Genomic DNA, 26,071 nt, shown 5'->3' on the forward strand with positions numbered 1-26,071 from the left:
CTGAGGGCTGGCTGTGGGTGCCCCGTGGGTGCGGGTCGGGGGGCTAAGGAGAGGCTCCGGTGCAGAAAAAAAGCACATAACGCCTCTGTTAGGGCTAGGCCCACGTCACGGCACTCTGACAAAGGCCTGAAAGAAAAAGCGGCTTTTATTTAGCCCTCGGATAAGTAGCGCCTGTGGTAAAAGCGTGAGCAAATCTGAGGGGCGGGCAGGGGTCGGTTCTGCCCATCCTTGAGACTTCAGGCAACTGATCTGTCTGTAAATGCATCCCGACAGAAAATGCTGTGAGCGCCCTAGCTGTGGAAGCGGAGGAGAACCCAGCTGAACCGGAGGAGGACACCTGCCCAGTGACGGAGGGGTCGGTGCAGGGCAACATGCCCATGCTGAGGGCATCCATCCCACCGGAGCTGCTGAGACACTCGGGAGCAGGGCCCACCTCGCTTCTGGTGCTGCTGAGTCAGGTGGGCTCACCTCGAGGTGTCCCTGAGGACGCTCCTGTGGGCCGGGCGGCGTGGGCAAAAGCTGGGCTTTGAGGTCCCCCTCAAGAGACAGTGCCTGCGAGAGGGCAGTTCTTCAGGGAGGCTGGGAAGGCAGAGCTGAAAACCAGAGAATTAGTCTCTGTGCTGGCAGCAAATGCCACGGCAGCCTGCAAAGCCCCCGTAGCCTTTCCCCACATGTTTGCAAGTGCTCTAAGTTGTAAATCACTTATTCTTTTCACACTCCGAATTTAACATTACACACTGCACTCCCTTGTAAGGGCGGTAAATCATTCAGTTGCAATAGACGATGCAGATTGTGGGCCAAAGCACTTAATTGCTCTAATAAATCATGGGCTGAAGCAATGGAAAGGAGCTGAAATTCTCCCCCTGCTATAATTTGCTGTTTTCGAAGGCGTTAAATGACTCCTTGTAAATGTAAGCCTTCACGGTCTGAGTGTGGTGATGGGGTGTTTGTCCTTATTTAAGGGAGGATGGGAGTAGGGGGTGATGCAGTAAAGGAAATTACCAGAAGGTGGTATTGTGGCTTCTGCTTTGGTCAAGGAATGGAGGTGGGAAGAGCAGAAAATCTCATCCCAGAAAGCCTCATCCCTAGCCGCTGTAGCCTGGTTGAGCCTGGGAGCAGACCTCTCCGCTCTCGTGTCCTCTGTTACTACTGTGACTGGTCCCGCACTGGTCTGACCCTTCTTAGGGTGGCAATTTCTTGCAGTAGCCCTTGTCCTTTCTCCTAATCAGTGGCAGATTAATTATATCAGGCTAAATGATCATTTTGGTCATCCCTTTCACAAGCTATGGGAGGGCTTGGGAAACTCCCTGCTGAGCCCATGTGGTGCTTGAGCTGCAGTGGCCAGAGTCACCAAAGGGACCTCCAGTAGATCAGCCAGGGGCACTGGTGGCACCCCCCGGCAGGCTGCTGGAAGGGGCTCAAGGGCTTTCTGGGGTTTTCTGAATTTCCCTGCAGCCAGGAGCTGGCTCCTTTCCCAATATATAATGTCTTCCCTTGGTCTCCCATGAGCGGGTGTTTTGCGGAAGGAGGTTGTGGGTGAAGTTGCAGTTGGGTTTGGGAGAGAAGGTTTCTCTCGCTGGCCAGGGGACCAGTGTGTTCCAGAGCAGCCACCTGTCACAGCTGGGCTGGGAGATGTCACTTGCTTTCTCAAGGAACATCTTATAAATGAAAAAAAGGTCAGTGTGTTTAACCTTTCCTCCTGCAGGCTCTAAAGGAAAGGGAAATAAAACAGATTAGAGGAATCCATCCAATTTTCAGTTGTCCTTTATCAGCTAACAGGAAAAAATAAAGGAAGACAGACGGTCCTAGGTGGTGGCACAAGAGGTTGGGGCACAGAAGGCTTTCCCAGCTCTGCCAGAGACCCTGTGCATGTGCCTGGAAAAGGTACTTAATCTGACTCTGTCTCAGTGCCACATCTCTAAGACGTGGCTAATCATGTTGCTGCGTTTCAAAGGCATGTTGTGCAGAAATATTCATTAGTGCCCCCAAGGTGCTCAGTTGCTATGGAGATGGGGATCCTGATAAATGCAGAGACTGACGGAGCCTCGGTGGAGATTCAGAGCTGCTGGGAGCTCTTCTGCACCAAACCGCACCATACCGCACCGCGATCTCCTGACTGGCACAGCTTCAGAGGACCAGCGTCAAGCCTGCAGTGGCTGGAGCCGGCCACAGAGCAATGCCCAAGGGTCCCTGCACAAGTCCCCAGTCCCAGTTGCTGGTGGCCTGTGAAGGAGCAGCCGGCGCAGACATATACAGAGCTCCTCTTATTCTGGGATGAAAACACTAGATTTTCTTTTGGTGTTTTCTTTCTTACAGCACTGAGAGCACTGTGGAATATTGTGCAGTCAGAGCTATGCTAATATCCCTGTTTAAAGAGAGACATGTGACACCCAAGATAAATTGCAGTAAGACCATCCACTATAAACCACGACAAGTTTTGGGTGACCCCTGCTTCTCTCCCGACTTTTCTACTAATGAAGGAATATTTCTCTGCAAAACTCTGACTCTGTGTTACCTTTGCATAGCCAGCTCTGCAGCTCAGTGGAGGAGAGCCTGGCAGACATGGACTCCCAAATCAGGGAAGGATGTGTGATACTTAGGAGAAACTCAGAGCCTCACAGGTCATGTTTACAGCTTCTTAGGGAGCTCGGTGTCTGGTGATTCTCGTCACAGGAAGCAAGATTCAGGAACAACAAAATAAGAGACCTTATCAAGGTGTTGATAGTGATTTTATTCTGTTGAAAACTGTTTTACAACACAGGAAAGAGTCATGAAGGAGAGGCAGGCAGACAGAAAGACAATTCTAGGTTTTACTCACCACTAGAAAGGTTCTTTCTCTGTTTTAGCATTGCAGATTGTCCCTGGGGCTGTCCACATACCCTGTCCCTGGAGCCAGGGGTGGCACACCCGAGAAAGCTTGGATCTTTTCTGGAAGAGGGAGACACGTAGCTATGAGTCCTCCCTACCTTACTTTCATGCCCTCTCCAGTTGGGAACTGAGCTTCCAGTTTGTTACTGACCTCTTACAAGCACTTGCCATTTGCTCCCAGTGACTGAGCACAGCGACACCACATAGAAATACCAGGCATTTGGTCATTTCTTCCATCTCCAGACTCTGTTAATTCACATTTCTCTTCCAGAAGACACAGTGTTAAAACATTTTGAACTGTGTATTCTGAAAATCAACAGGAGAGCACATTAGAGAGGTCCAGGACTGTAATAAGGTGAGACAAGCAAGACACTCATTTGGCTTCTGCAGGTGAAGAGGGCACCGAATGGACACCAATACACTAAATTCACCCTGGTTCCTGCTGCCTTCGGTGTTGTTGCAGCCATGTCAGTTTTGGGGTGAGGGAAGGAGAAGAAGGTGAAGGTGGATGGCCATGTCTCTCCTAGGCCTTGATGGAAGTGAGCACCAAGATGAGGGTCATGATGTCAGGGAGATAGAAGTGATGGGGTGAAGTGGGATGAAATTCAGCACAGCAATGTTTAAGGTTATGCACTTGGAAACTAAAACGAACAGTTTCTTCTACAATCTGGAAAAAATCTCAATCCTGCTGGTGAATCATAGGAAGGCTATGAGCAGGAGCTGGATGCTGTGATGCTGGAGATAAATGAAATCCTAGAATGCAGCAAGAATGTGCATTTCCCATCAAGATGGGGAATGTCTATTTTGTAACACAGACATTGGGACACTCACCTGGAGCACCCTGTGCCTGTGTTCTGGATGGGATCTGAGCCAGTGACATGGCCAGAGAAGGTGATTAGGCTGACGAGGAAAATCTTATGAGAGCTTATTTTACTGAAGATCAAAAGGCTGCTTGTTTGGACTAGCAAAGAGAGAGGCCTGAGAGCAGGCAGTAAATACTAGGAGGATGATAAAGGATGAAGAAAAAAGGATGAAGTTGGCAGCATAATAAATGGGTACAAAATGCTGTACGTGGGGTGAAGCTGCCTTGAAACTTGGAGAGAAGAGCCTATCTGCCTTTGTCCCCCTGGGAGAATTTGCAGGTGCCAGTAAGCTTCTTTATGGATTAGGTTGATGGAAAGTAGGTGCCTCCAACCAAAGCCCAGGCTTAGGGCACTGCCTGAACCAGAAGCAGGAGAGACTCAGGAATTTAGTCTGTGCAGAAGGAGGGATGTCTCTGGGGCTTGGCGAGGGGAAATGGGAGTGTTGTGATGAAGAGCAGCTGCAGAAACACCCCTGCAGAGGACAGGGAATCAGCAGAAGCTCTGATAAAGCAACCCAGGGACAGTGCTGGGGTCAGACTTTGCAGAGTGAGGAGCAGGCACCGGGCTGGGCTGGCACTCGCTGCCTGCTTCCTCCCCGCTTCAAAGGCGCTGGACTTTGCACATCCTTCGTAAAGAAACCAGCCTGCACCAGCGACATAACCACCCACCACCTCTTTCCCAAAGGGCTGTGTGCTTTGGCTAACTGCACAGATCCTGGAGAGCAGTGGGATAAATATGAAAACTTTCTCCAGGGTGGGTGCTTTATTGCCGATTTCAGACAAGAGCTGTCACTGTCACAGCAGAAACTCTCCCCTCCTGTAACAGAGGAGACACCCCATATCTTCGGAGCCATGCTGACCTCTTTATTAGCCCTCCGGCACTGATGGGCACATGCTAGGGATCTGCCTCCCCCACCCCCCAGATCCCCAGCCTGCCAACTTGTGCATTTTTGCGTGTTTTCTCACTAGGTTGGCCCATTGCCTTTAAAAGGCTAAATGCTCCGGACTAAATTTGGTCATGCAGCTCTGCATGGTTCCCTGGAATGTCCTCGGGTTTCAGGCTCCTCTGATAGCACCATTCCCCGCCTCCCACTGGGCTCCATTGGCTTCCCAGCACCCGAATCGCGGCTGGATCCTGTTATTGGCCAACTCTTGGACCGAGGGGTGTCCCCTCTTTATAACTACTATATCCCGGGCTGCAGTGATTGAGAGCTGCTGAGATTTAACACTTCAGCACCTGCTGCCGCTGGGGGAAGCAGTGTTGGAGCTTCAGCTTCTTTTTCTTTTTTTCTCTTTCCTTGGGTACCACACACAACCGCAACCGTGTCTCGCCAGCGAGCCAAGATGTCCAAAGTGGCCAAATATCGGCGACAAGTTAGTGAAGATCCAGATATTGACAGTTTGTTGTCTACTCTGTCTCCGGAGGAGATGGAAGAGCTGGAAAAGGAGCTGGATGTGGTGGATCCAGATGGAAGCATCCCTCTGGAGCTAGGTCAGAAAAACCAAACAGAAAATTCCCCATCTGGCCCGCAAAACTGCGACACAATGCTCAATCACTGCGGAAAGGAGACCAGGAAACTTATTCAGAGGGAACACTCGATAGACGTAAGTCACATCTCCCCACGCTTGAGCTGTTTCTGTGAGAAATGCAGGGGCATACCTGTGAACTCCGCTGGGCTGTTTTAGGGGACAAGATGGAAAACACGAACCCTGAGAAAGGCATGCTGTGCTTGCTAAGGAGGAATAGCTGTCATGTAGAGACCAGAGGAGCGAGGCAGGGAGCTGGTACGGGCACTCCGGGAGGGAACAGGGTATTTCATGAAACCCCAGTGTTACTCGCAAAGCCAAAACCTGTGCTGGTGACAGGGATTTTCTCTCTGCCTCTGCTCTAACATCCTTTGGCAGGGCTGGGAGCAGAGACGGTACTCCCAGAAGGCGGCTGGAGGGGCCGGTGCAGTGACAGCGATCCTGTGGGCTGCGTTTCTTTTTCCTCTGTTTTTTTCCTTTGGAGATCTCCAGACTCTTGGTCCTTTCAGATCTTCTTGTGCAAAAGCTTAAACAGTCTCTGGTTCTTGTGGAATAAAAAAAGTTTGCTGCTTTGTGGAAATCACCTCAAGAAGCAGATTTTGCCCCAAGCCATTTGTTTTGTGTTTATTGTTCATTTAAAATTCATTCTTTTATTTTGATTTAGGTACATTTATCTCTTTCACTGCACCTGGCAAATCCTTTAATAGCTCGCTTTGAGCTAGAAAGCTTCATGCCAGTCCTTCTCCTCTTTTTGTGCCTTGCCGTAGTGGGAGCCAATCCCACTTCTCTGTAACATTTATTAACCTCTGCACTAAGAATATTCGGTATGCGTGGGAGGCTGGGAAGCATTTGGTTTCCCTAGTTTTTCACAGCAAGCTGAGCCAGAAAGTGAAAGAAGGAGACTCTTCAGCTATTTATCTGTGTGGTCACGGGCAGATTTCATGTCCCAGGCTGGATTCACATCTGCTGTGATGGGATAGGGCTGAGGAATATCAGCAGCGTAAGCAGAGCAGAGGCTTATGTGGATACCCCTCTTAACAGACTGCTCTGGCTCTGATTCCTTATCTATTCCAGGTCACCCAGCAGTACCCTGGATCTTCCAGCTGAGTAATTGAGCTCTAACTAGCCCATGAGCACTTGGAAATAGCTCTTTCTGGATGTTTATGGAGTTTATTATAGGAGGGTCCTCTCCTGACCAGGGTCTGGGACAAAACAGGGAGAAAAATGAAAATTGCAGCTAAGGGAGAAATAAACAAGGTTTATTTTGGAGACATGAACAAGGGGTTAAATTGTTCCCCCCAAGCCCGTCGCCTGGAAGCTTTCCTCTGGCTTTGAGGACAAGGCACTTGCAGTCTTCACCTTCTATATGTGGTGTTTGGCGTGGGCTAGGGGACAGAAAGCGCCGTGCCCCTCGCCATGAGAGTGCCGGGTTTATTTTCGCACCGGTGGGCTGGTGGAAAATTTCCCCATGGTGGGGAACTGCAGGTGCTGCAGGGCAAACCTGCCTAGAAAAGCAAATGCTGTTATGTGGGACCAGTTATCCCAGTGATGCTGCAGGGGTTTGCACTGGTTTGCAGGTGATCCCAGCTTGCAGCCAGTGCTGAGAACTGACACTGAAAAAGCTGCTTTTTCAGGCGGGGGGGGACTCTTGTGTTTGGCATCACTAGTGATGCTATTTTGTTTTTAACCATGGGAAGAAGAGTTGACTGGGAATTGGATAGGCAAGTGTCCACAATCAGGAGGAAGGGAGGAAATTTGTATTTTTTTGGAAAAAGAGAGCTGGGAAATTGTCTGGTTAAACACTATGTTATTTGGAAGGTGCCTGAGTGTGTGTGTGTCTGTGTGCTGTGCAAGAGGACTCGGGATGGTGGAAGGGATGGCATGGGGAGGAGAGGTGCCCCAAGAGAGGGTGTACAGCTCTGGCTGGCGGGGAGGGCAGTAACTGAGGTCCTGAGAAAAGCGGTCCTTGTGCTCTCCTTTGAACTTCAGTAGCTTCAGGCCGTGGAAGACAAAGCAAGTTGGCTGCCGGTCAAATTTGTCAGTGAAACTGGCCCAGTTAGATTGCATTGCAGTAACTGGATATGGCAGAACTGACTTTCTTCTTCTATTTCAATCCCTGGAGGCCAAGAAAAAAATATCCTCCACCCCTTCCTCCTTGGCATTGTTAGGACCTGGGATTAGCACCTAGAAAATGCCAGCTCAGAGCGCTAGCACGTCAGCCCATGACGGTGGTGGAGCAGGGCCTTTGCTCCACTATGGGGCGATGGGATGGGATGGGATGGGATGGGATGGGATGGGATGGGATGGGATGGGATGGGATCATCGGACCACAGAAGCAATCGCAGCAACCAGCCCAGGAAGCCAATGGTTCCCTCTGTCCAAGGAAACAGCAGGGCTGTGTTTTGCTGCAGGATGGAGTAAGAACACGGAGCCATCCAGGGCATCCCAGGTGGCTCCCGAGCTCTCACCTGGCTGCTCAGAGCACTGAGGCCTCTGATGACAAATCCCTCTCTCATATCCGTGGATTTCACATTGCAGCAGGCAGCGAAGCATTTGTGGCCGCCAACATAAGCGTTGTGGCTGCACACCCATGGGAGATGGCATTCCCCCAGCCAAGTGCAGGCACCACCCCATCAATGTCCATCCCTGCCCCTCTCCCTTGACGGCTCCCAGCATTGTGCATCATGAAACCACGCAGTGCCTGGCAGCCCTGATTAAATGCATCGAGCAAAACCTTTGCAAGCAAGAAGCAGAGATGTGAGCACGGGAGGGAAGCGCAGGCACGAGGGCAGGGAAGGAATGGGAGGTCCTTCCAGTGGGACTGGCCCTCTGAACATCTGGAAGATGTTATCCTGTGTCTGTGATGTCTCTTCAGTAGGGCGGGACAGGAGGTTAGATTCTTGTCCTTGAACCACAGAGAGGTTATAGGTCTGTAGCTGCCTTGCACAAAGTCACTGAGGGTAGAAGATATTAGGGAGTTCCTAGTCCAGCTCTGCAGTGGCACCTCAGGCTGTATTGTTATTGCTAAAACTCATTATGCAAAGCTGGGAGGTGACTGGGTCGCAGCCCCTACGGTGCAATGGCTGCTCCAGCTCCCCGCAGCCTGCCAGGGCCGGGGCCGGGGCAGCATCTGCGCGGGGCCGGCAGCATGCTGACCCAAGGTGCTGCGCTTCTGTCTCCCCACCTATTTTTCCTCCTCCCTCCTGTTCTTCCCTACCTCCTTTGCCCCCTCTTTGTGCAGTAGCTGGTGGGATGTTGTCTGTTAGCTGGGATGTGCAGGAATTTCTCTGAAGTGCAAAATAAGGTATTCTAAAGGGAAAGGTTCAGTTCTGCCCATCTCACAGTTCTTGCAGTCATTGCTCTGTTCTTGGACTGGCTCCAGGCACCCCCATTCCCTTCTAAATATTGGGAGGAGTGAGTATATTTAGAAATATTGTAACTACATAATAACATGTCTTCTTAGTGATGAAAAGGGCAAACTTGGGTAACTAGGAAGCAGTTTATAAACAGCCCAAAATAGACATGAGCTTTGCCCTAACTTCTCTGCACTGGTGAGTCAAATTCACATCTTGATGATGCATTAATTAATTAATCTTCATTTTGTATTGCCAGCGAGTGAAAGTATACCCCAGTTCAACAGTGGGGCTTGGGACAGTGCCTCTCTTCGGATGCGCTCAACAAGGCTTTCTTGTAGGTCCAGGTATCACAGGAGCCAAAGTTAAACTAATATTCACGAGTAGATAAATGAAGAGATGATTTGCAATAGCTCGTGGCTCTTTACTGTAGCGGGCAAAGACATAATGAGAGAGAAATTCAGGTTAGAAACATGCTGTAAAGTTGAAGCAGTGGCATTAACCAAAGGATGATTTACCTGGTGGCATGGCTGACGTGGTATCACTTGAAATCTTTGTATCGTGCCTGGGATTTCTCTTTAGAAGAGGAAAAGCTGTTTGTGCCAGGAGATAGGGGCTCCGTGTGGGTGTCTCAGCGGGATGGGTTTCTCTGACAGCTGAGCTGTATGAGGAGATGGGTTTTGTGAGAGCTACTCTGGTTTTGTCCGGTTCTTCCTCTGCTGTTGGTGACACCTTCTTTAAAAAGCAGTACCTATGCATATATATGTACACCCTGGAGATACTCACATCTTTCCCATTGGCGTTCAGTCACTCCTAAAACCCCTCAGGGGTACCTTTGCCAGGAGGGACCTGGCTGAGAAGTGCTAGCCTGTGGGAAGGACCACCGCGCCGTGTGAACCACACGTGCCATGGGACCAGGTGGTTTGGTGGATGAGCACTCCTTAGCAGTTGCCATATCCACAGCAGGAGGTTTTACTTTTCAAAGCATGGCACAAAATCCACCTGCTGCTGTTCTTGGCTCTCCTTGGATTCCCACCTGGCCTCACCACAGGGCCCAGGTGGTTCAAAAACACTGAGCACCTGGTGGCAGAAGCAGCCCCTGCTTGTGCTCTCCTTCTCCAGCACCACTGTCTTCCCTGGGAATGGATGGAGCATCCTTCCCTCAACTTCACCTGTAAGGAGAGGACACTTGGATGTCCCAGTCTCATCAGAGTCCCCAGTCCTGCCTCCCAACGGGGCTGCACTGACTTCATGCTGCTTCAAGCATGGATGGCTGGGAAAATGCAGGGAAATTGCATGCAGGGGCATTATCCTACTGATGGAGGGGATTCATTGCAGCGCCACAAAACCACTTCTTTTAGCAAGATGCTTGCACACATGGTGGATGTCTCTTTCCATGTAAGTCTAGGGACCAGCTTCTTGGAGGAGAAGGTTCTGAATAGGAGACATTGGATGCCAGCTAGGGCCAGCTGTGCACAGTGCAGATGGTCCCTGTATTTTTGGCTCCTGAAGGTTGAGCACCCTTCCCACAGGAGAAGTTGAGGTGGCTCAGGCAAGTGTCTTCCAATACCTTTCCCTGTCCTCTCGGATGTCCCACTCCCACCTGCAGTCCTACTCAGGCAAGACACCCTCCCTGTTCCAGGTTCATGCATCCTTATCCCTGCAGGCTGCTTTGCCTGGGCTGGTGCTCTTGGGGACATCCTTGTGTCCCCAAGCACTCTTCGCTATAGGCTGCATACAGCTGACAGTGAGTGGTGGGACTGCGTTCCTTATGGCCGGGTTTTGATGCTGAGGGAAAAAGCAGTGACCTTGGAAGGAGTTTACTTAATCCAAATGCAGCATATTTGAAGGATGCTGGTGCCAGAGGGCAGCAGGTCCTATTGTCATGGATAAGGATTACAAAGCTCCTTGGGAAAGTCTTGTAAGAAGTCCTGCCTTCCTTTCTAACTTACTGGGGTGTGTGCATGTAGGCTTGGTGCTTGCTGCTGCGTGGTATTTAATCTAGTTACTGGTGGCTATATGTGGAGGGAGATACCATGAAAAGCGAAGATCCCTACCAATGAGCCCTTCTTTGACATGACAGAAAAACAAGTTAGTATTTAAATTTCTTATTAATGCTCAAACCTTGTCATCTTTTCGTGAAAATATCTGGAGGAAAAACAAGCTCCACTTTTAAATAGCTGGGACAGACTCAAGGGAAATTGCAAACAAGGGAAAAGAAGTGGTTGTATCATTCTTTAAGCATTTTACCAGTCTGTGACTAACACATATGTGTTTAAACTCTGCTGTTCTGTTTATCAGCCAGTTCTGTCGATATGCCAAGACTGTTTCTTCTCTCTTCCAAGAGCCTTCACCAATTCCTAGCTCTTGCCTTTCTTTTAACCATGTCCTGGGCAGGTCTCTAGCAGCCTGGGTGCCTGCTTTTCCCTCATCAGAACATGTTGTTATTCTGCCCAGCTTCTGGCCTCCAAAAGAGGTGTAAGGGGTGGGTGACACTGGGGCATCCTTCCTCCTGGTGCTTCTCCAGCAGCTCCCGGCTCATGCCGGGATGGGCAGGGGACAAAGGTGTGGGTCCTTCCACCAACACACAGAGTGGGAGTGGAGCTGGCAGCTCCCTGGTCTTTACGTTACTCCTGTAGACGATAGCCAGGGATATCCAAAATAGTCATACAATTTGAAAGAAACCAAAGGTACTGAGTCAATCCTATTTGATCCTTAAAGGAGGCCACAGATGGCCTCTGCTTTGTGGCCCCTCCAGCCTGCTGCAGAAGAGCTCATCCAGGAGGGACCTTTTATTTGTCACCTTTCGTTGTTCAGAAATGAAAACTGCCACTGTGTGCACTCAGATGTTTCATTCTTCATTTCTGAAAATGTACCAACCCTGTAACGAGAAGGATGAGCATCAGAAGCAAAAGCTGTCAGCTGGCAACAGACAATAAAACAGACCTCCAAGGCAAAAAGAGAAGCAGGAACGATCCCATGACAGGTAACTGAAGGATCTGCAGTGTTGAGAACAGCTGAAGCAAGTGAGGTGGCAACGCACCCAGGTTTGAACTGCATTTCTGAACAAACCATGTGAGAAGGAACCTCACGGCCAGATCGGTGTTTTTGTAACACCATTGGGAAATGGTGGCAGAAATCTTGTTTTGCTGTGAGCGGGGCAAGTGGCAGCACAAAGCGTTCCCAGCAACTCGTAGGTCACGCCAAAGGCACGCTCTCTGTCTGGGAGATACGTGGCCCATCTAAGGGCACAAGCAGGAAAAAAAGCTGAATTTCTAGTCAGTCTGAAAAAAAAAAAAAGAGTAAAAGGCTGAGTTCTATATTTACATAAACCACAACTGGGATGCAGATAAATCCATGGAAATGCTTGGAGTGTTTAGCTTATATGGGCCGAGCTGCCCGGGAAGTTTATTATCTGTTTATGTTGAGCTGATAAATAGACATACAGAGGAGGAAAAGAGCTGGGATCCTTTACGTATCGCTTTCTTTCACAGCGTTATGACGTCATTTGCATGCTAAAATGGTCTCGGTGACTCAGCTCCCAGCAGGACGCTGGGATTAACCAGTCATGTCACTCAAGCCCACCCTTTGCCATGGTGGGAATCGCAGCCTGATGGAGCAAGAGGATCTCACTTCGCAGGGAAGGAGGTATCAGGGCACTTGTTCTGAAGTCATGGTGTGGATAGCGGCAACCGCAGTGGACGAGCCACACTGTGAAGTGACATGAGTCCTGCTCAGTCCTTTCCTCTGCCCAGATCATGGTGCAAACAAGGTTGAAAACAGACAGGAACAAGAGCTGCAGAAATGCAACAGGAGAGGTGACAGCCTGAGGTCACAGAGGTGTTCTGGTGCATGCAGCCCGTTGACGTTGGGTTGGGTAGCCCAGGGCTGAGACACAATATTTCAGCCAGGATTTACACTGAGACCTGCTGGATGCTGCTGAGGGCTCTGAGCAGTCCTGTCTCCTGGCAGGGGGACCATGGCAGAATGTGGACATGCCCAGCATGGGAACCAGCACCCACACAACCATGAGAGCTGCCCACAGCAGAAAGGGAGCTGCAGTTTGCTTCCTTTCGGGGAAGACCTTCAGTTTCTAAGAGCTAGAGATCGTGACTCCTGGCAAACCCTGCTTTATCTCATGAAGTGCTGTGTTCTGGGCTACAGCTCCCACATGGTGTAGGAGTCCAAGGAGCCAGTGCTCCTGTTTCTCATAAGCTATTTAAGGGTTTTGACCAGCAAACCAGCACTCTGATTTTGGCAGGTAGGCACCTGGGGCTCATCTCACCTGCTTCAAAGACCTTGATTCTTCTTCCTACAGCAGCTGCCTGTGGCCACCAGTGATGCCATGGGGTGTCTGTGATGGTCCCATGGGCTGGCCGATGGGACGCATGGGAGACATGCACCAGCAAGGGGCCTAGACATGCTTTCCATGTCATCCCAGGAGGCTGGGAGCCAGAGTCCTGCTTCTTGAGCATCCAGCCTCCATGACACAAGAGGACAGGAGATAGGATTTAAGACTCACTAGGGCTGAATTGCAGTTCTTCTGTTCCTAAAAATCTGAGGAATGCTCTTCATGGGCTGCCCACAGAAAATGTGCCGGGCAGAAATCCAACCTTGAGGTGGCTGTGGTGTGAATCGCTGATGTTTACTGCCCTTTGCAACCTCTGCCGAAGAGGAGGCGATCAGAGAGAAGGTCTTACCTTGGGAATATCCAGTTCAGCCATGGAAATGCCAGGAGAAGGGGCAGGGAATACAATGGATAGAAAAGAAAAACCCTGACTTCTAAAAACAGATTTTGTTAGAGAAGCAAAAGTTTCCATTTGCAGAGTATCCGGCAGCTTTAAGGGCTTTCTGGGAAATGGCTGCATGTCACTTTGGAGGGGCTAGAGCTATTCTATTAAAGGAAACCCAGCTGAAATGTTTGTTATCAGCCTTAATTCAGCAATGAAGGCAAAGCAAGACAAAAGTCAGGGCCAGAAGTTGTCCAGTCTCTGGGAACAGCACTGCATCTCAGAAGGAGGTTGTTTTTAAAAACATTGGCCTGGGAAGTGCAAAGAGACAGTGATATTTGGGGTCAGAAAGGTCTGAGCAGAAGAGAAGGGGAATAACTGAGTTCCTCGTTAAAATAACAGAGTAATAGCTGAGGCAGGACAGGGCAAGAAGTTGTTTACATCACTCTGGGTTTTAGCACATAGAGGATGGCCAGGGGGGTCATGCTAGGTCTGCATGTATCCTAGTGCTGGAAGCCAAGGTCCTTTCACCCTTGCTTAATGCCAAAAGAATCCAATGTGCCAAGAGAGAAACTCTTTTGCTGCCTGGGAATGGTCCTACCAGGGAGCCTATCGGTGCCAGAGCTCTGCGGGGTGTACGGGGGGTGCGAGCAGGGTATCTCACGACCCTGGCCCATGATGTTTGCTCTTAGCTAAGGACCAGGAGGGTTGCCCTGGCACTGCTGCAGGTAGAGCAATGCCAGATCCCCTTGTGAGTGGGTGGCTGTCACATAGACCTGAACTCAGCTGTCCTGGGCAAGCAGGGTCAGCACAAGCCTCACGATCCCACTTTCTCCAGTGGTCTCTGGCAATCCAGGTTTAGTAGCTCTCAGGACTCGGCCAAGGACACAGCATTTTCTCCAGGAATGTCCTTGGCTCTGAGTTGTCCCTGAGTTACTCAAAACTGGCCAAGGAATGGAGGAAAGGAGCAGCTTGGCCAGCTTGTTGTGGTTTAGCTTGGCTCCAGCAACCCTCTCACATGCCTAGAGCATAATGGCAGTGGGTACCCAAATACCCAGGAACATCAAGTGCAAAACAACCTGCCTTTGCCCACTGGCTACCTCAACGGACTTTTCCATGCAGTGGGACAGCCTCGGAGGACATCCCTGTCCCCTGGGACCTGTCACATGGCTTGTGCCCAGCCTCCTCAGCCGCCTTCACCTACAGTCACACTGAGGGGTGGTGGGGTGCTGGTGCCTCACTCACAGTCTCTGGCTGGGATTTGGGGTAGCTGGGCAGGACAGAGGGGACACCGGGGCTCCTTTAGAGGCCACACAACTAGGTAGGTGACTCCAAAGGATGATGCAGATGCCCAATGTTAGCGCTGTGGGTTCGATCTCAGAGTCTCGTGGTGGATCTGGAGACCTTTGTAGGACTCGGTAGCATGTGTAGGACAGAGTGAAACCCCTCAGGCAGTGATACCAGATTGGCTCGTTAATTATGGATCCATAATTAGGCCTAAACCCCCTTCTTCAAATAACCAAACACAGCTTTCTTCCCTTGCCAGTCCGGTCTGGGAGCCCCTAGCTGACCAACAGTTTTTGGTGAGCTGTCCCTCTGTCTCTCAGAAGTCTCCCCTTATCTCTGGGTCTTCCCCGCTTCCCTGCTCTCCCACCTCCAAAAGCCCCTCCGTCACTCAGGCTTTGCATGGAACTGATGGAGCTTTGCTAGTGGGTACCTGTTGCCTAAGCCATGCCCTGCCAAGAGATGAACTGGAAAATGTCCTGTTAGCTGCAGGAGGGCTACATTATGACAGGGAGGGATTCTGGTCATGTTGCAAGGAGCACGGCTCCAGGTGGAGAGTCTGTTGGTGGCAAAAGCCATGTGCCAAGCAGCCAGCATGCCAAAACAGCTCTGCTGGTGGAGTTGCTGGAGAGGAGGGAGGCAGTGAGTCACAGGAAGACTCATCATGGGCTCCAGTGGGCTGCAGTGCACATGCAGAAATGACCCCACGTGGCTGAAATCATTCCTGGATTAATTAAATTCAGTTGATCCAGTTGTCTTTCCACAGACATCTGTGTCTTGGTTTAGGAGGGCCATGCACCGGTGTAGGGCAGTTTGGTTACAAGCGGTGAGAACTCCTTGGTGCTCACAAGAGTGTAGGCACAAGATTTGTGCCTACAAGTGGACATGCAGCTCAACTGACTTTGCTAAATAGGTGTCATTTCCACGTGCGGGCAGTTTCTGAAGGCGCCAACACTTGCCTCTCGCTTTGTTCCATGTTTTCCCCTTATATTCCTCAAGAACAGATGTCCCCTTAGCTGTGCGCAGGCAAGGACCGTGCCCCTCTGCTTGGGTGTGTGTGAAGCCTGTGTCCCCATTGCCACCCACAGCGAGCAGCAGCTGGAGCCATCAGCCATGTTGGAGCTAACCCCAGACTTTCCAGCAGTGCTGATGGTTGGGGTGGGCCTGATCCTGGCTCAAGCTGCCCCTCTTGTGCTCATCATGCTCTCATATCAGCTGGGGGTGATGTCTTACAGCTGGGGCATGATATCTTACAGTTGGCTTCCAGAGGCCACCAGAGCTGCAGGTGATGGTGACATTAGAGACTGAGTCAGTGTCAAGCCTGCAGGTTGAGTTCACTATTTCTGATGCCATTTTAACATGAACTGCAGGTGCCGGGTTGGCCCTGAGATCTTTTGCTGACAGTCCTGTTTCCTCCTGGGGTGCAGTCTGCCATGTGCCTCCAGCAGTGACCCTCACGGAGGAGCCATCCTGGACTCTTCTGGCTTCTCCCTTTCAGCCAAGCCCTCCTTGAACGCAGATGGGGCACAGCTCCCCAGAGCCAACACAGAGCTGCTCGGCAGCACGTGCACCCCAAGGCTTCCATCCTTACATCTTGTTCTTTAGCTGAGCCAAGCACATGGCCGGCGTGGTGGGGCAATATGTTCAGCCTGGTAATCTCGGCCATGAGGGACTCTTCCCAGGACATACCTCTGAAAATAACTGCAGGCGGATGAAAGCTGGCCCCTTCCAAAGACAAAACATTTCTTCTACAAATGCATTTCCATATGTCCCTTCTGCCAGGGACTGACCTAACAGCAGCAGCCAGGCCACAAAGTGCCCCTTCCCTCCAGCTTGGGTACAGGTTTTGTGAGTCCCTGGGTAGCCCATCCTTTCCTCTCCTCTGCAGCATGTTCCCCTTTCACTTAGAAGCCTGCTTATGGGCACAGCAGGGTGACCAGCTGGGGTGACTGTGCTGAGCAAACAGCCAGATCAATACCTACCACCCAAGCAGTTATTTTCCACCCCAAAATGAGCTGTAGGGCTTTCAGGGCAGGAGGCGAGAACCTCGCTCCACCCTCACATCCCCACCACCCGCACTAGATCTCGGCAGCCCCTCTTCTCTGCTCCGCTCCCACCCATCCCTGACTCGGCCGGCTGCTCCATCCCCAGCCCCATCCCTTGCTCAGTGTCGGGAGCGGTGCTGCGAACACTCGGATTCCAGGCAAGAAGTTCCCAGTCTCCTTTGCCTTTTAAGGAAACATCTGAGTGGGTTTGAGGGTTACAAATGCTAACAAGCAATGGCAATGCTCATTTTAGTCTATTTAGAGGAAACGGGAAGGCATTTCAGTTCATCAAAACACTGGTGATTAATCAGCCAAGTACCAGGCTGTTTTCATTAGGCTTATTTTTAAAGGTCTGACACGCTGTGTAAAAATATTCCCCTAATAATCGTGCTCGCAGCAGAGGGAATGGCACAGGAGGGGGTGCAGCGGCCCTGGTTTCTAGGTATCCAAGGTAAATATGTCAGCGCAGCGGAGGAGCGAGCAGGCAGGACTCAAGATGGCAATGGAGAGGGTACAGGGCTGGTGCTGGCCACTGCAGATGGAGGCAGCCTGGCTGGTGGCCTGGGCTGCAGGAGAAGGCGCGCTGGTGGCTGCGGGTACAGCCAGAGTTTCAAGACCAGGGGAAAGGATGAATTTCCCTCTCTTCTTCTGCATCATCCTGCCACGCAGTTCCTCTGCCGAGCTCCAAGAGCTGGACCAATGTGCTTCATTTCCAGCCCGAAGGTGAGGACTTCTGCACCGTCACCAGTGAGCAGAGCTTAGGCTGGTGTCACCACCCGGGACTGGCACCTGCAGTGGAGCTGGAGTGATGGGACACACAGAGCCCGGGGATGGGTGCAAAGGCAGGAGGGGATGAAGGCACGCTCCCTCCTGGGCACAAACATGGCCTCGGGCAGGGCCAAGAGCAGCTTCTGACCTGGCTTTAGAGATGTCGCCAATCTCTACCAAGGGATGGAGAGTCTCGTGCAGGCAGTGGCAGATTGGTAAGAGTGACTCTTGGCTTGAAACAGATCTCATTTCTTGCCTGGAATTTTTTGCTCCTGATTCCTCCCGTTCTGCTGATGATGATGGAGCTGGGCGCTTGCAGAGGGCCTTCCCCGGTGAGGACAGGAATGCCATGATCAAGGCAGCTCTGCATTAAATCAAACAGCTTGAACAATTCTTACATCTTGGTACCAGCCAGCACTTTCTGCAATAACTTGCAGATCTTTGATGGGATCCTTCCAGCACATCCCAAATTTGCTGGACGCGCATGATCCCATAAACGCTACCCATGGTGGCAGAGACACCCACAGCCAGTCACTGTGCATCCGTTGCCTTCCCTTTTTCCCCTGCACAGGGGCACAGCTGGCTCCTTTTCCCCTGGCTCCTTTTCCACGTCCTGCTGTCTGGCTCCAGTGCCTTCCTTCCACAGACCTGCCCCATGCCACAGCAACTGGACACATGGCAAAACAGCCGTGGGTGGAAGCTTTAATGAGAACAGCACTAATGATGTGGTAACAAGACATTCCCAGCACTTGCCACAGCAGCTTTGCTGTGCATCTTATTTTGCTCTAGTTTCATCTTGTTTGGAGAAATCCATTGCCTTCTCTGAGCGTGGGAGATGTTGCAGATCCTTCTCTCCAGGGTTTTCCTCCCTTTCTCCAAGATCCGCTCATTCCTGGCCAAAGCCTTGCTCTGCTTAGGCTCAGGGAGCTTAGGGGAGACTCAGGGCTCCCCACTGTCAAGTTGTGTGAGCTCAGGCTGGGAAGGAGAAGGCTTTTTGGGGCAGTTTGTGTGGAGATGAGGCTGCTGGCTCTGACTTGAGGAGCGCTCAGCCTGTGGACACAAAACGGCTGTAGAGCCCTGGGGGAGAGCAACTGCCTTTTCTCACAGAAACCTGCAAGAAACCTCCAACCTGGGACATCCCCAAACACCTTTGAAAGGCACCATTGGGCATGGGTGTGGGGGAACAGAGCGAAGCAGCAGAGTCTTCACCCCACACACACCTCCTGCCCAGCCTCCTGCCAGGGCAGACATGGCTCTTCCTTCACTGAGGTGCTTCAGGATCTCACTGAGCATCCTTGCACCATCCCAGCCCTGGGAACAGGGCATGTCTTGGTGAGAAGGGCCACCGGCTCAGTGCCAGAGGACGTGGCATCATCTGCTCCCTGCAGCCCCCAGGACAGGGGATGCTGGCATCAGGACACCTCTGGGAGCCCCATCCCCGATCCTTGGGGTTTTCAGCAGCGAGGGGTTGTGTGGACGGACAGACGGGCTCTGTGGGGGCCTGGCATATGCCTTTCTGCTGCCTGTTTAGGTCTGCATGGAGGAGCCAAGAAATCTCTTAACTAAACAAACAGCGCTCTCGTCCCAGATGGCATCTGTTTATACGCCAGGTACAAACAGTCCCCGTGGCTGCCCCGCTCACAGCGAGGCCAGTTCTTCCCACAAAAAAGCAGTCCCTGAGGGCCAGCAGTGCTGCGCACTGGGAAGACAGAGCCGCACTCTGCCCCAGCACGGGCACCACGAGGCTCTGGGCTGGGGAAGACACTGCAGCCAGGGCATCATCTGGAGGAGGAGGAGGCCAGCCCTGGCTGCAGAGACCAGGGTGTCTGGACTCTGATTTAGGGGTTCAAGGCACTGGGTGAAGCCACGGTGCTGTCCTAGTCCTGAGAGGGTCCGGGGAGCTCGTAAAGGCATCACAGCTGCATCTCCTAGAGGCATCTTTTTTCCTCCTTTCCCTGAAGTTCTGAAGTCCCCCTGGCAAAGATGACATTCACTCTGCCACCCTCTCGCCTTGGTGCTTCCTCCTCCTCCTGGAGCCAGCATTGCTGTCAGGTCGGCAGCATCACTGTGGTCAAGCTGAGGACGCCCAGATTAATCCTGCAGCTGTAGATCGGAGCCTGACCTAACCATGGCTCTGCAGCTGGGCTCCCAGCTAGCAGTGCCTCAGCATGTCACCCTCTGCTTATCTCCAGACAGAAACCCCACGGCGCCGGCTGGCACACGGAGCTGAGCTGTGCTGCCAAAGCCAGGCACCCAGGAAGAGCCGGGCCAGCCACAATGGGCAGGAGCTGCATGCTCCCCGGCTGCAGAGCAGGGAGAAGGAGGTTTAAACTGCCAAACCCCGACGTAGACTTTACAGTTGGGTCCTCCTCTGTACAGCAAACTTGGTCCCAGTGTCAGGGGTTCATCTGTCTTCAGTTATCTGTTCATAGCATTGGCTCCTCTCCATTGGGAGTGGAGGTGTCTCATATCCGATGTTCGGGGAGATGAATCCTGCCCCAGTGCCCTGCTCTTACTGCATTGCTATAAGAAAGCCTTGGTCCTGTGCCTGCATCTCTCCAGACACATGAGGAAGCAAATATGGTGCCATAAGAAAACCAACAGCCTGGAAGGCTGTGTGCACTGAGCTGCCATCAAAGGCTTTGGTTGCCGAATATGTCGTAACAATGCTGATGGGAGAGTCTTCCCAGCCCCATCGGCCATGGATGAAGGCTGCAACGAGGCATTTATTGTGTCCTGGAGCTGCCGGTGCTGGTTGTGGTCAGCAGCAAAGCACAGGACAGGCTGTGCCAAGCGTGAGGTTCTGGTGCTTGACAACAGTACCAAAAATTATGTGAAAAGGGAGTTCAACTGACAAGAGGCAAATGATCAGATGGCCCTAAGGCATGAAGGGAAAGAGGAAAATCCTTTGCTGCCAGAGGTAGTTTGTAAGAAAATAGCCATCAACCCTTGGGGTTGCATCCCTCTGCATGCAGGGAGGATGTAGTCGCTGCCTGAAGGTCAGCATTGGAGAGCCAAAAGCCAGACTAAGCTCCTCCTGCGCATCAAAGTCGCACAAACACAACAGTGGCATTGTGATAATCATAAAAGCAAAGGCAAAAATTGCTTTCAAAGAGTGAATATACAAGGAGGTAGACAAAATGAAAGCACTGATGCTTGCCAGCCCACTAAGGAATGAGCAGGCATCTTGGCTGAATTGGAGATAAAAGAAGAAACTCAGGTGGTCCAGGGCACTGCTGCATGACTTCTTGGCACAGAGACAGGGAGATCCCAGGGGCAGGGAAAGGGGTGCCAGCTGCAGTGACACTGCTTTGCCCAATGCATGCAGCAAAATCTGCATCCTTTCGCAAGACCACCCCCGTTAAGCTCTTCCCTCCTGTGATGCCTTTGGACACTGGAAGAAGATGTGCTGGGAAAACACTGTGCGTTACAAAGCAATGAACGCTGTGTCCCCATTTCCTTGGTTTTCTGCAGGGAGCTCAAAAATGCAAACTCATGTTAAAGGAGGCCCGTTTCAGAGAGCCCAGCATTGAGTGTGACTGCTGGATCAGCAGTGTCACCTGTGTCACTGGCTGTGGCTGCTCCCCTGCTTGCACACGAGTCCAGGCCAGCACGGGAAGTGTGTTGGGCTCTGGACTGGGCAAAGCTGCAGAGCATCCAGCTGGAAACCATTTAGGAAAGCTGGGAAAGCACCTGGGGTTCACAGAGGCACAGGCACTAGATCCATCCCTGGTTAAAAAGGTGATTAAAAAGAGGATAACTCTCAGGAAGTATGATAGGAAGGGGTCAGACAGCCCAGTCTGCTAAGGGACATGCATTCTACAACTTTTTAGGTTATTGTCTGTTCATTGGGGATGAAGGAGGGCATCCCGCAGACCTCTGGAGGCCTTTGGGAAGGGACTGGAGGCAGAAGGAGAGCAGAGATGCCTTGGAGAGCTGCAGCGCGACCTCATCATGCCCGGGTCCTGCAGGCTCTGCCTACATTTGGGGCACGCGGACGCTGAACCCTACCCTGGACCAGGGACCTCAGCTGGGTTAAACTTTCCTCTTCCAAAGCCCAGCCACAGGGTGCAGTCTGTGAACATGTGGTGGTAAATCGCTCGGGTGAGATGGAGGAGACTCTGGCCTGTATTCAGGGCTAAACCATCACGATTTGGAGCAGGCCACTTACCTCCCTGAAGAGTCCTGGCCACAAGTCTGTCTCCTGCCGTGGCACAGACCCGATGCTGGCTGTCCTTGTCCTCCCCCATGGCACCTCCCTGTTGCCTTCCAGGGACCCCGCATGATGCTTTCACCAGGTTTCTATCATAAATGCCTGGTTTAGGGCAGCTCATCCCTCATAGGCATAGTCTAAGACCTTCCTAGACCAGACTGTCCTGCATCCTCCTGTGCATCTTCCCCAGCTGCGGTGCTGCCCCACGGGGCCCTGTGGTTGCTCCTGTGTGACAGAGGTGCAGAGTTGGTGACGAGGAGATTGGGGTGGTGAGTCTGGAGGTCGAAGGCATCTGCCTCTGTAACACCTTGGTGTTTTTCTCTTGTTAGGAAAGCAGATCGAGCGAGAAGAATAAGGGAGCCAAGAATGAAGAAGAAAAGGGAAAGGAAGCTCCTTCCAAAGACCTGGCCCAGAAACGAGATACAAAAGTGGGGAAAGACTCTAAAAAGGAAGGTGTTCAGAAAACAGACCCAAAAGTTAAAGCTGAGGCTGAGACCAAGACCAAAGAGGAGAAGGCTATCAATGATAAAGTCAAGGCCATGGAGAAAAAACTGATGGGGAAGGACAAAAAGGAGGAAGAGAAGAGTTCAGTGTTGAAGAAGGACAGGGGGAAGGACAAAAAGGAGGAAGAGAAGGGCTCAGCATTAAAGAAGGATGCAGGCAAGGATAAAAAGGAGGAAGAGAAGGGCTCAGTGTTGAAGAAAGATGCAGGGAAGGATAAAAAGGAAGAAGAGAAGGGCTCAGCAGCAAAGAAGGAGACAGGGAAGGAGAAAAAGGAAGAAGAAAAGGGTTCAGCATTGAAGAAGGGCACAGGGAAGGACAAAAAGGAGGAAGAGAAGAGTTCAGGATCAAAGAAACAGACAGAAAAAGACACAAAAGGAGAAGATAAGAAAGAAAAAGACAAAAAAGAAGAGGAAAAGAGTTCAGCTTTGAAAAAATCAAAGGCAGATGAGAAGGAGAAATCCCAGCCAGAGGCAGAAAAGGCAGTGGAGGAGAAACAGGAGGCCAAGGTGGCAGCCGAGAGCAGCCCCTCCAAGCCCACCACTGGCAGCTCCTCAGATCAGGCCAAGGATGACGAAGCCTCCAGCATTTTTGATGAGCTCATCGAGAAAGTGAAGAACAACGACGCCGAGGTCACCGAAGTGAACGTGAACAACTCGGACTGCATCAACAACGAGACCCTGGTGCGCTTCACCGAGGCCCTGGAGTTCAACACCGTGGTCAAGCTGTTCGCCTTGGCCAACACCCGTGCTGACGACCACGTGGCCTTCGCCATAGCCATCATGCTGAAGTCCAACAAGGTGCTGACAAGCATCAACCTGGACTCCAACCACATCACGGGCAAGGGCATCCTGGCCATTTTCCGGGCGCTTCTGCAGAACAACACACTGACGGAGCTGCGTTTCCACAACCAGCGCCACATCTGCGGGGGGAAGACGGAGATGGAGATCGCAAAACTCCTGAAGGAAAACACCACGCTCCTGAAGCTGGGCTACCACTTTGAGCTGGCCGGACCACGTATGACTGTCACCAACCTGCTGAGCCGAAACATGGACAAACAGAGGCAGAAACGCCTCCAGGAGCAGAAACTGGCACAGGAGCGCGGGGAGAAGAAAGACCTCCTGGAGGTGCCCAAGCCCGGAGCCCTGCCGAAGGGGTCCCCCAAGCCATCCCCACAGCCATCCCCCAAGGCTTCCCCCAAAAGCTCTCCCAAGAAAGGGGGGGTGCCCGCCGCACCGCCCCCACCTCCTCCTCCGCTCGCCCCACCGCTGATCAACGAGAACCTGAGGAACTCACTCTCCCCGGCCACGCAGAGGAAGTTGGGAGACCGAGTGCTGCCAGTCCAGGAGAAGAACTCGCGGGACCAGCTCCTGGCGGCTATCCGCTCCAGCAACCTCAAACAGCTCAAGAAGGCAAGTGCAGGGCTGCGGTGGGGTCCACCCACGGGGTTAGTCTGTGGGCTGAGATCTGAGGTCACATCTGTTGTCACTTAGGTAGTGGAGAGGAGAGGGCTGTCCTTCTACGGTGCAGGGTACAGAGCGGGGTGTCCGTGGTCCCAACCCCTGCGCAGAGCATGTGGCAGGGGCAGATCCATCCTTTGCTGAGCACACAGGCTGGGCAGATCCATCCTTTTGCACCATCCCTTGCAGAGCAGGTGGGGCCAGCAGATCCATACCTTGGCAGAGCATCCAACAGGAGAAGATTCGTCCCTGGGCAGAAAGCATGAAAGGGGCAGATCCATCCTTTGGCAGAGCCCCTGGGGTGGGCAGATCCACCTCATTCCAGCAGTCAGGTTTGGCTCCAGGGTTTGGGACACAAGGAAGAAGCCAGCTGTAACCTATAACCCCAGGGGATGGAAATCCAGGACTTCCTCATGCAGAAAAGGAGCGGTGCTTAGCCGCAGCGAGGGAGGCTCACACGCACCCACGTGGACCGGTGTCCCAGCAGGCAAGAGCACGCAGGCAGCGGGTCCTCAAAGGCAGCGGCTCACCGAGCTCTTGCTGCCACGTTGGCGTGGCCGAGCCCGCACCCCTGGGGGTGGGACGTAGCCCAGGGTGGCCGGAGAGGCTGTGTCTCCGACGTTGGTCCCAGCATGATGCCTTGAAACATCTCACTCACCCCAGGTGGTTTGTGTCCCTGGCCGGGCTGCCCACAAGCTGGAGCGTGGGGACAACCAGCCTGGCCAAGAGGAAGAGACGTCCCTGGAGCGCTGAGCAGCCCCAGCAGCAACGGAGAGAGGGGCCCAGCTCCACCGCGGCGGGTCTGCACAGGGCCCCTGGGCCGTTCCAGCATCCCCTTTCATTGCTCCCTGCTCCCCCCAGTAACGGGGTGTCTTCTCCGGCAGGTGGAGGTACCGAAGCTGCTGCAGTAGGGAGCGGGACGGCTTTCCTCCCGCAGCCCAACATGGCAGACCCCAGGACACTCGCCTTTCTCGTGACTGTTTCCATGACAAGCCCTTTGGGACCCTGCAGTGACCGACACCGAGGAGCAGCGATCTCTCTGGGATGGACGGAGGAAGGGCCGGGCCCGAGGAGGGCCAGCACGGTCGTTCGAAGCGGTGCGGGAGGAAGACGTTGTATTTATTATTTTTACGGTTGTGAAGCCTTCAAGCTCGCTCTTTTGCCAGCACCGTGCCCTGCTCTGTCTGGCCGCCTGGAGACACCAAGGATAGAAGAGGGAGCTGCAGAGCTGGTCCTTATGGGAAACTCCCCTCGGAGTGCACCGAAGGAGATTGGCACCCTCCATCCCGGCTTGCCGGCAGGGCCGCCGAGGTGGTCCAGCCTGTGGCAAGCAGAGGCACCCTCCCAGCCTCGCTTTTCGGAGGGGCAGGGGACAGCCAGGCCATCGTCACGGCTTGCCTCCCCACAGGGTCTCCGGGTGGCCGGGAGAGTTACGGGGTGCAGGCATGGCGGGTAGGGTGGCGGCTCACAGGGTGCAGGCTCGATGTCGGGAGGAATTGGGGGGGGATCGGAGAAGGGAGCGGCTGGGAAGAGAGGGGGGACGGGGCCATTGGGGAGATGGGGCAGGAGGTGGAGCCAGGGCTAGAGCAGGCTTTTCAGCCCAATTTAGGTTTGGGGGGGGTCAGGTCCCTTTTCTTGACCCACCACCTTCCTGACCCCACACCTGACCACGCCACCTGCCCCCCATGTGGAAACAAAATTCTCCCCCGGGGGGGCGGGGGGGACACAAGAGCAAGGGGGTGGCATGTGGCAGCAGCTGCCTGCGCTGCCAGTGCCACCAACAGCCCTGCCCACACCTCCACCCGTGGGCACGGGGCTGGGTAGGGATGTTGCCTCCCCCTGAAATGGGTTTTGGGGGCCACGCGATGTCCCTCCAACCCCCTGCCCCACCCCCCACCCCCCCGCACCTTCCCAGCGTGAAGCCTCGTTCGCGATTTGTACGACTGCGGCCACTGCATCAGCAATAAAGCTCACCCAACGCTTCCCCCGCCTCGGGGACCGTTCTGCACCCCGGGGTCCCCAGGAGCAGTGACACGGTGGGGGGGGGGGCAGGAAATGGGCTCGCCCCCCCCCCCCCCGGGGCAGCTCTCTCGCCTCTCCCCGCACCCATGGCCACACCATAGGGCCACCTGAACTGGGTGCACTGGGGCCATCCCGAACCATGCAACCACCCCAAACTGGGCACGCTGGGACCACTCAGACACCCCAACCCGGGTGTCCCTGGTCACCCACCCACCCAGAACCCCCCAAACGGGGCACCCTGCCGCTGCCGGAGACCCACAACTGGGCACCCTGGAGCCACGCAGAGACCCCCCCAAACCCCCGGGGTCACCCAGAACTGGGCACCCCGGGGCTGCCCCAGGGTCACCCCCAAACCGCCGGGGTCACCCAGAACTCCACTGGGGGCTCTCCAAGGCCCACCGTTCCCCGGGGTGGGACCCACCATGCCGGGGGCTGGAT

The 26,071-nt window shown here is 53.1% G+C and overlaps 1 protein-coding gene across 1 annotated transcript; it reads left to right on the plus strand.

Annotated features, from left to right (window-relative positions):
- Positions 1–4,932: 4,932 nt before the first annotated feature.
- On the plus strand, positions 4,933–25,161 carry LMOD1 (leiomodin 1). Its single transcript, XM_052815734.1, has 3 exons — positions 4,933–5,335; positions 21,980–23,563; positions 24,496–25,161. Exons 1-3 carry the CDS (start codon positions 5,075–5,077, stop codon positions 24,520–24,522), a joined length of 1,872 nt encoding a protein of 623 aa, XP_052671694.1. The 5' UTR covers positions 4,933–5,074; the 3' UTR covers positions 24,523–25,161.
- Positions 25,162–26,071: the final 910 nt, after the last annotated feature.

The sequence above is a fragment of the Harpia harpyja genome, chromosome 19 (assembly GCF_026419915.1).
Source record: "Harpia harpyja isolate bHarHar1 chromosome 19, bHarHar1 primary haplotype, whole genome shotgun sequence".
Lineage (NCBI taxonomy): Eukaryota > Metazoa > Chordata > Aves > Accipitriformes > Accipitridae > Harpia > Harpia harpyja.

Bases quoted from the DNA above. Each gene is read 5' to 3' on its own strand.
- LMOD1 (XM_052815734.1), top strand. From the start codon at position 5,075: ATGTCCAAAGTGGCCAAATATCGGCGACAAGTTAGTGAAGATCCAGAT. The intron at 5,336-21,979 runs GTAAGTCACATC...TTCTCTTGTTAG, and splicing joins AGAGGGAACACTCGATAGAC to GAAAGCAGATCGAGCGAGAA. The intron at 23,564-24,495 runs GCAAGTGCAGGG...CTTCTCCGGCAG, and splicing joins ACCTCAAACAGCTCAAGAAG to GTGGAGGTACCGAAGCTGCT.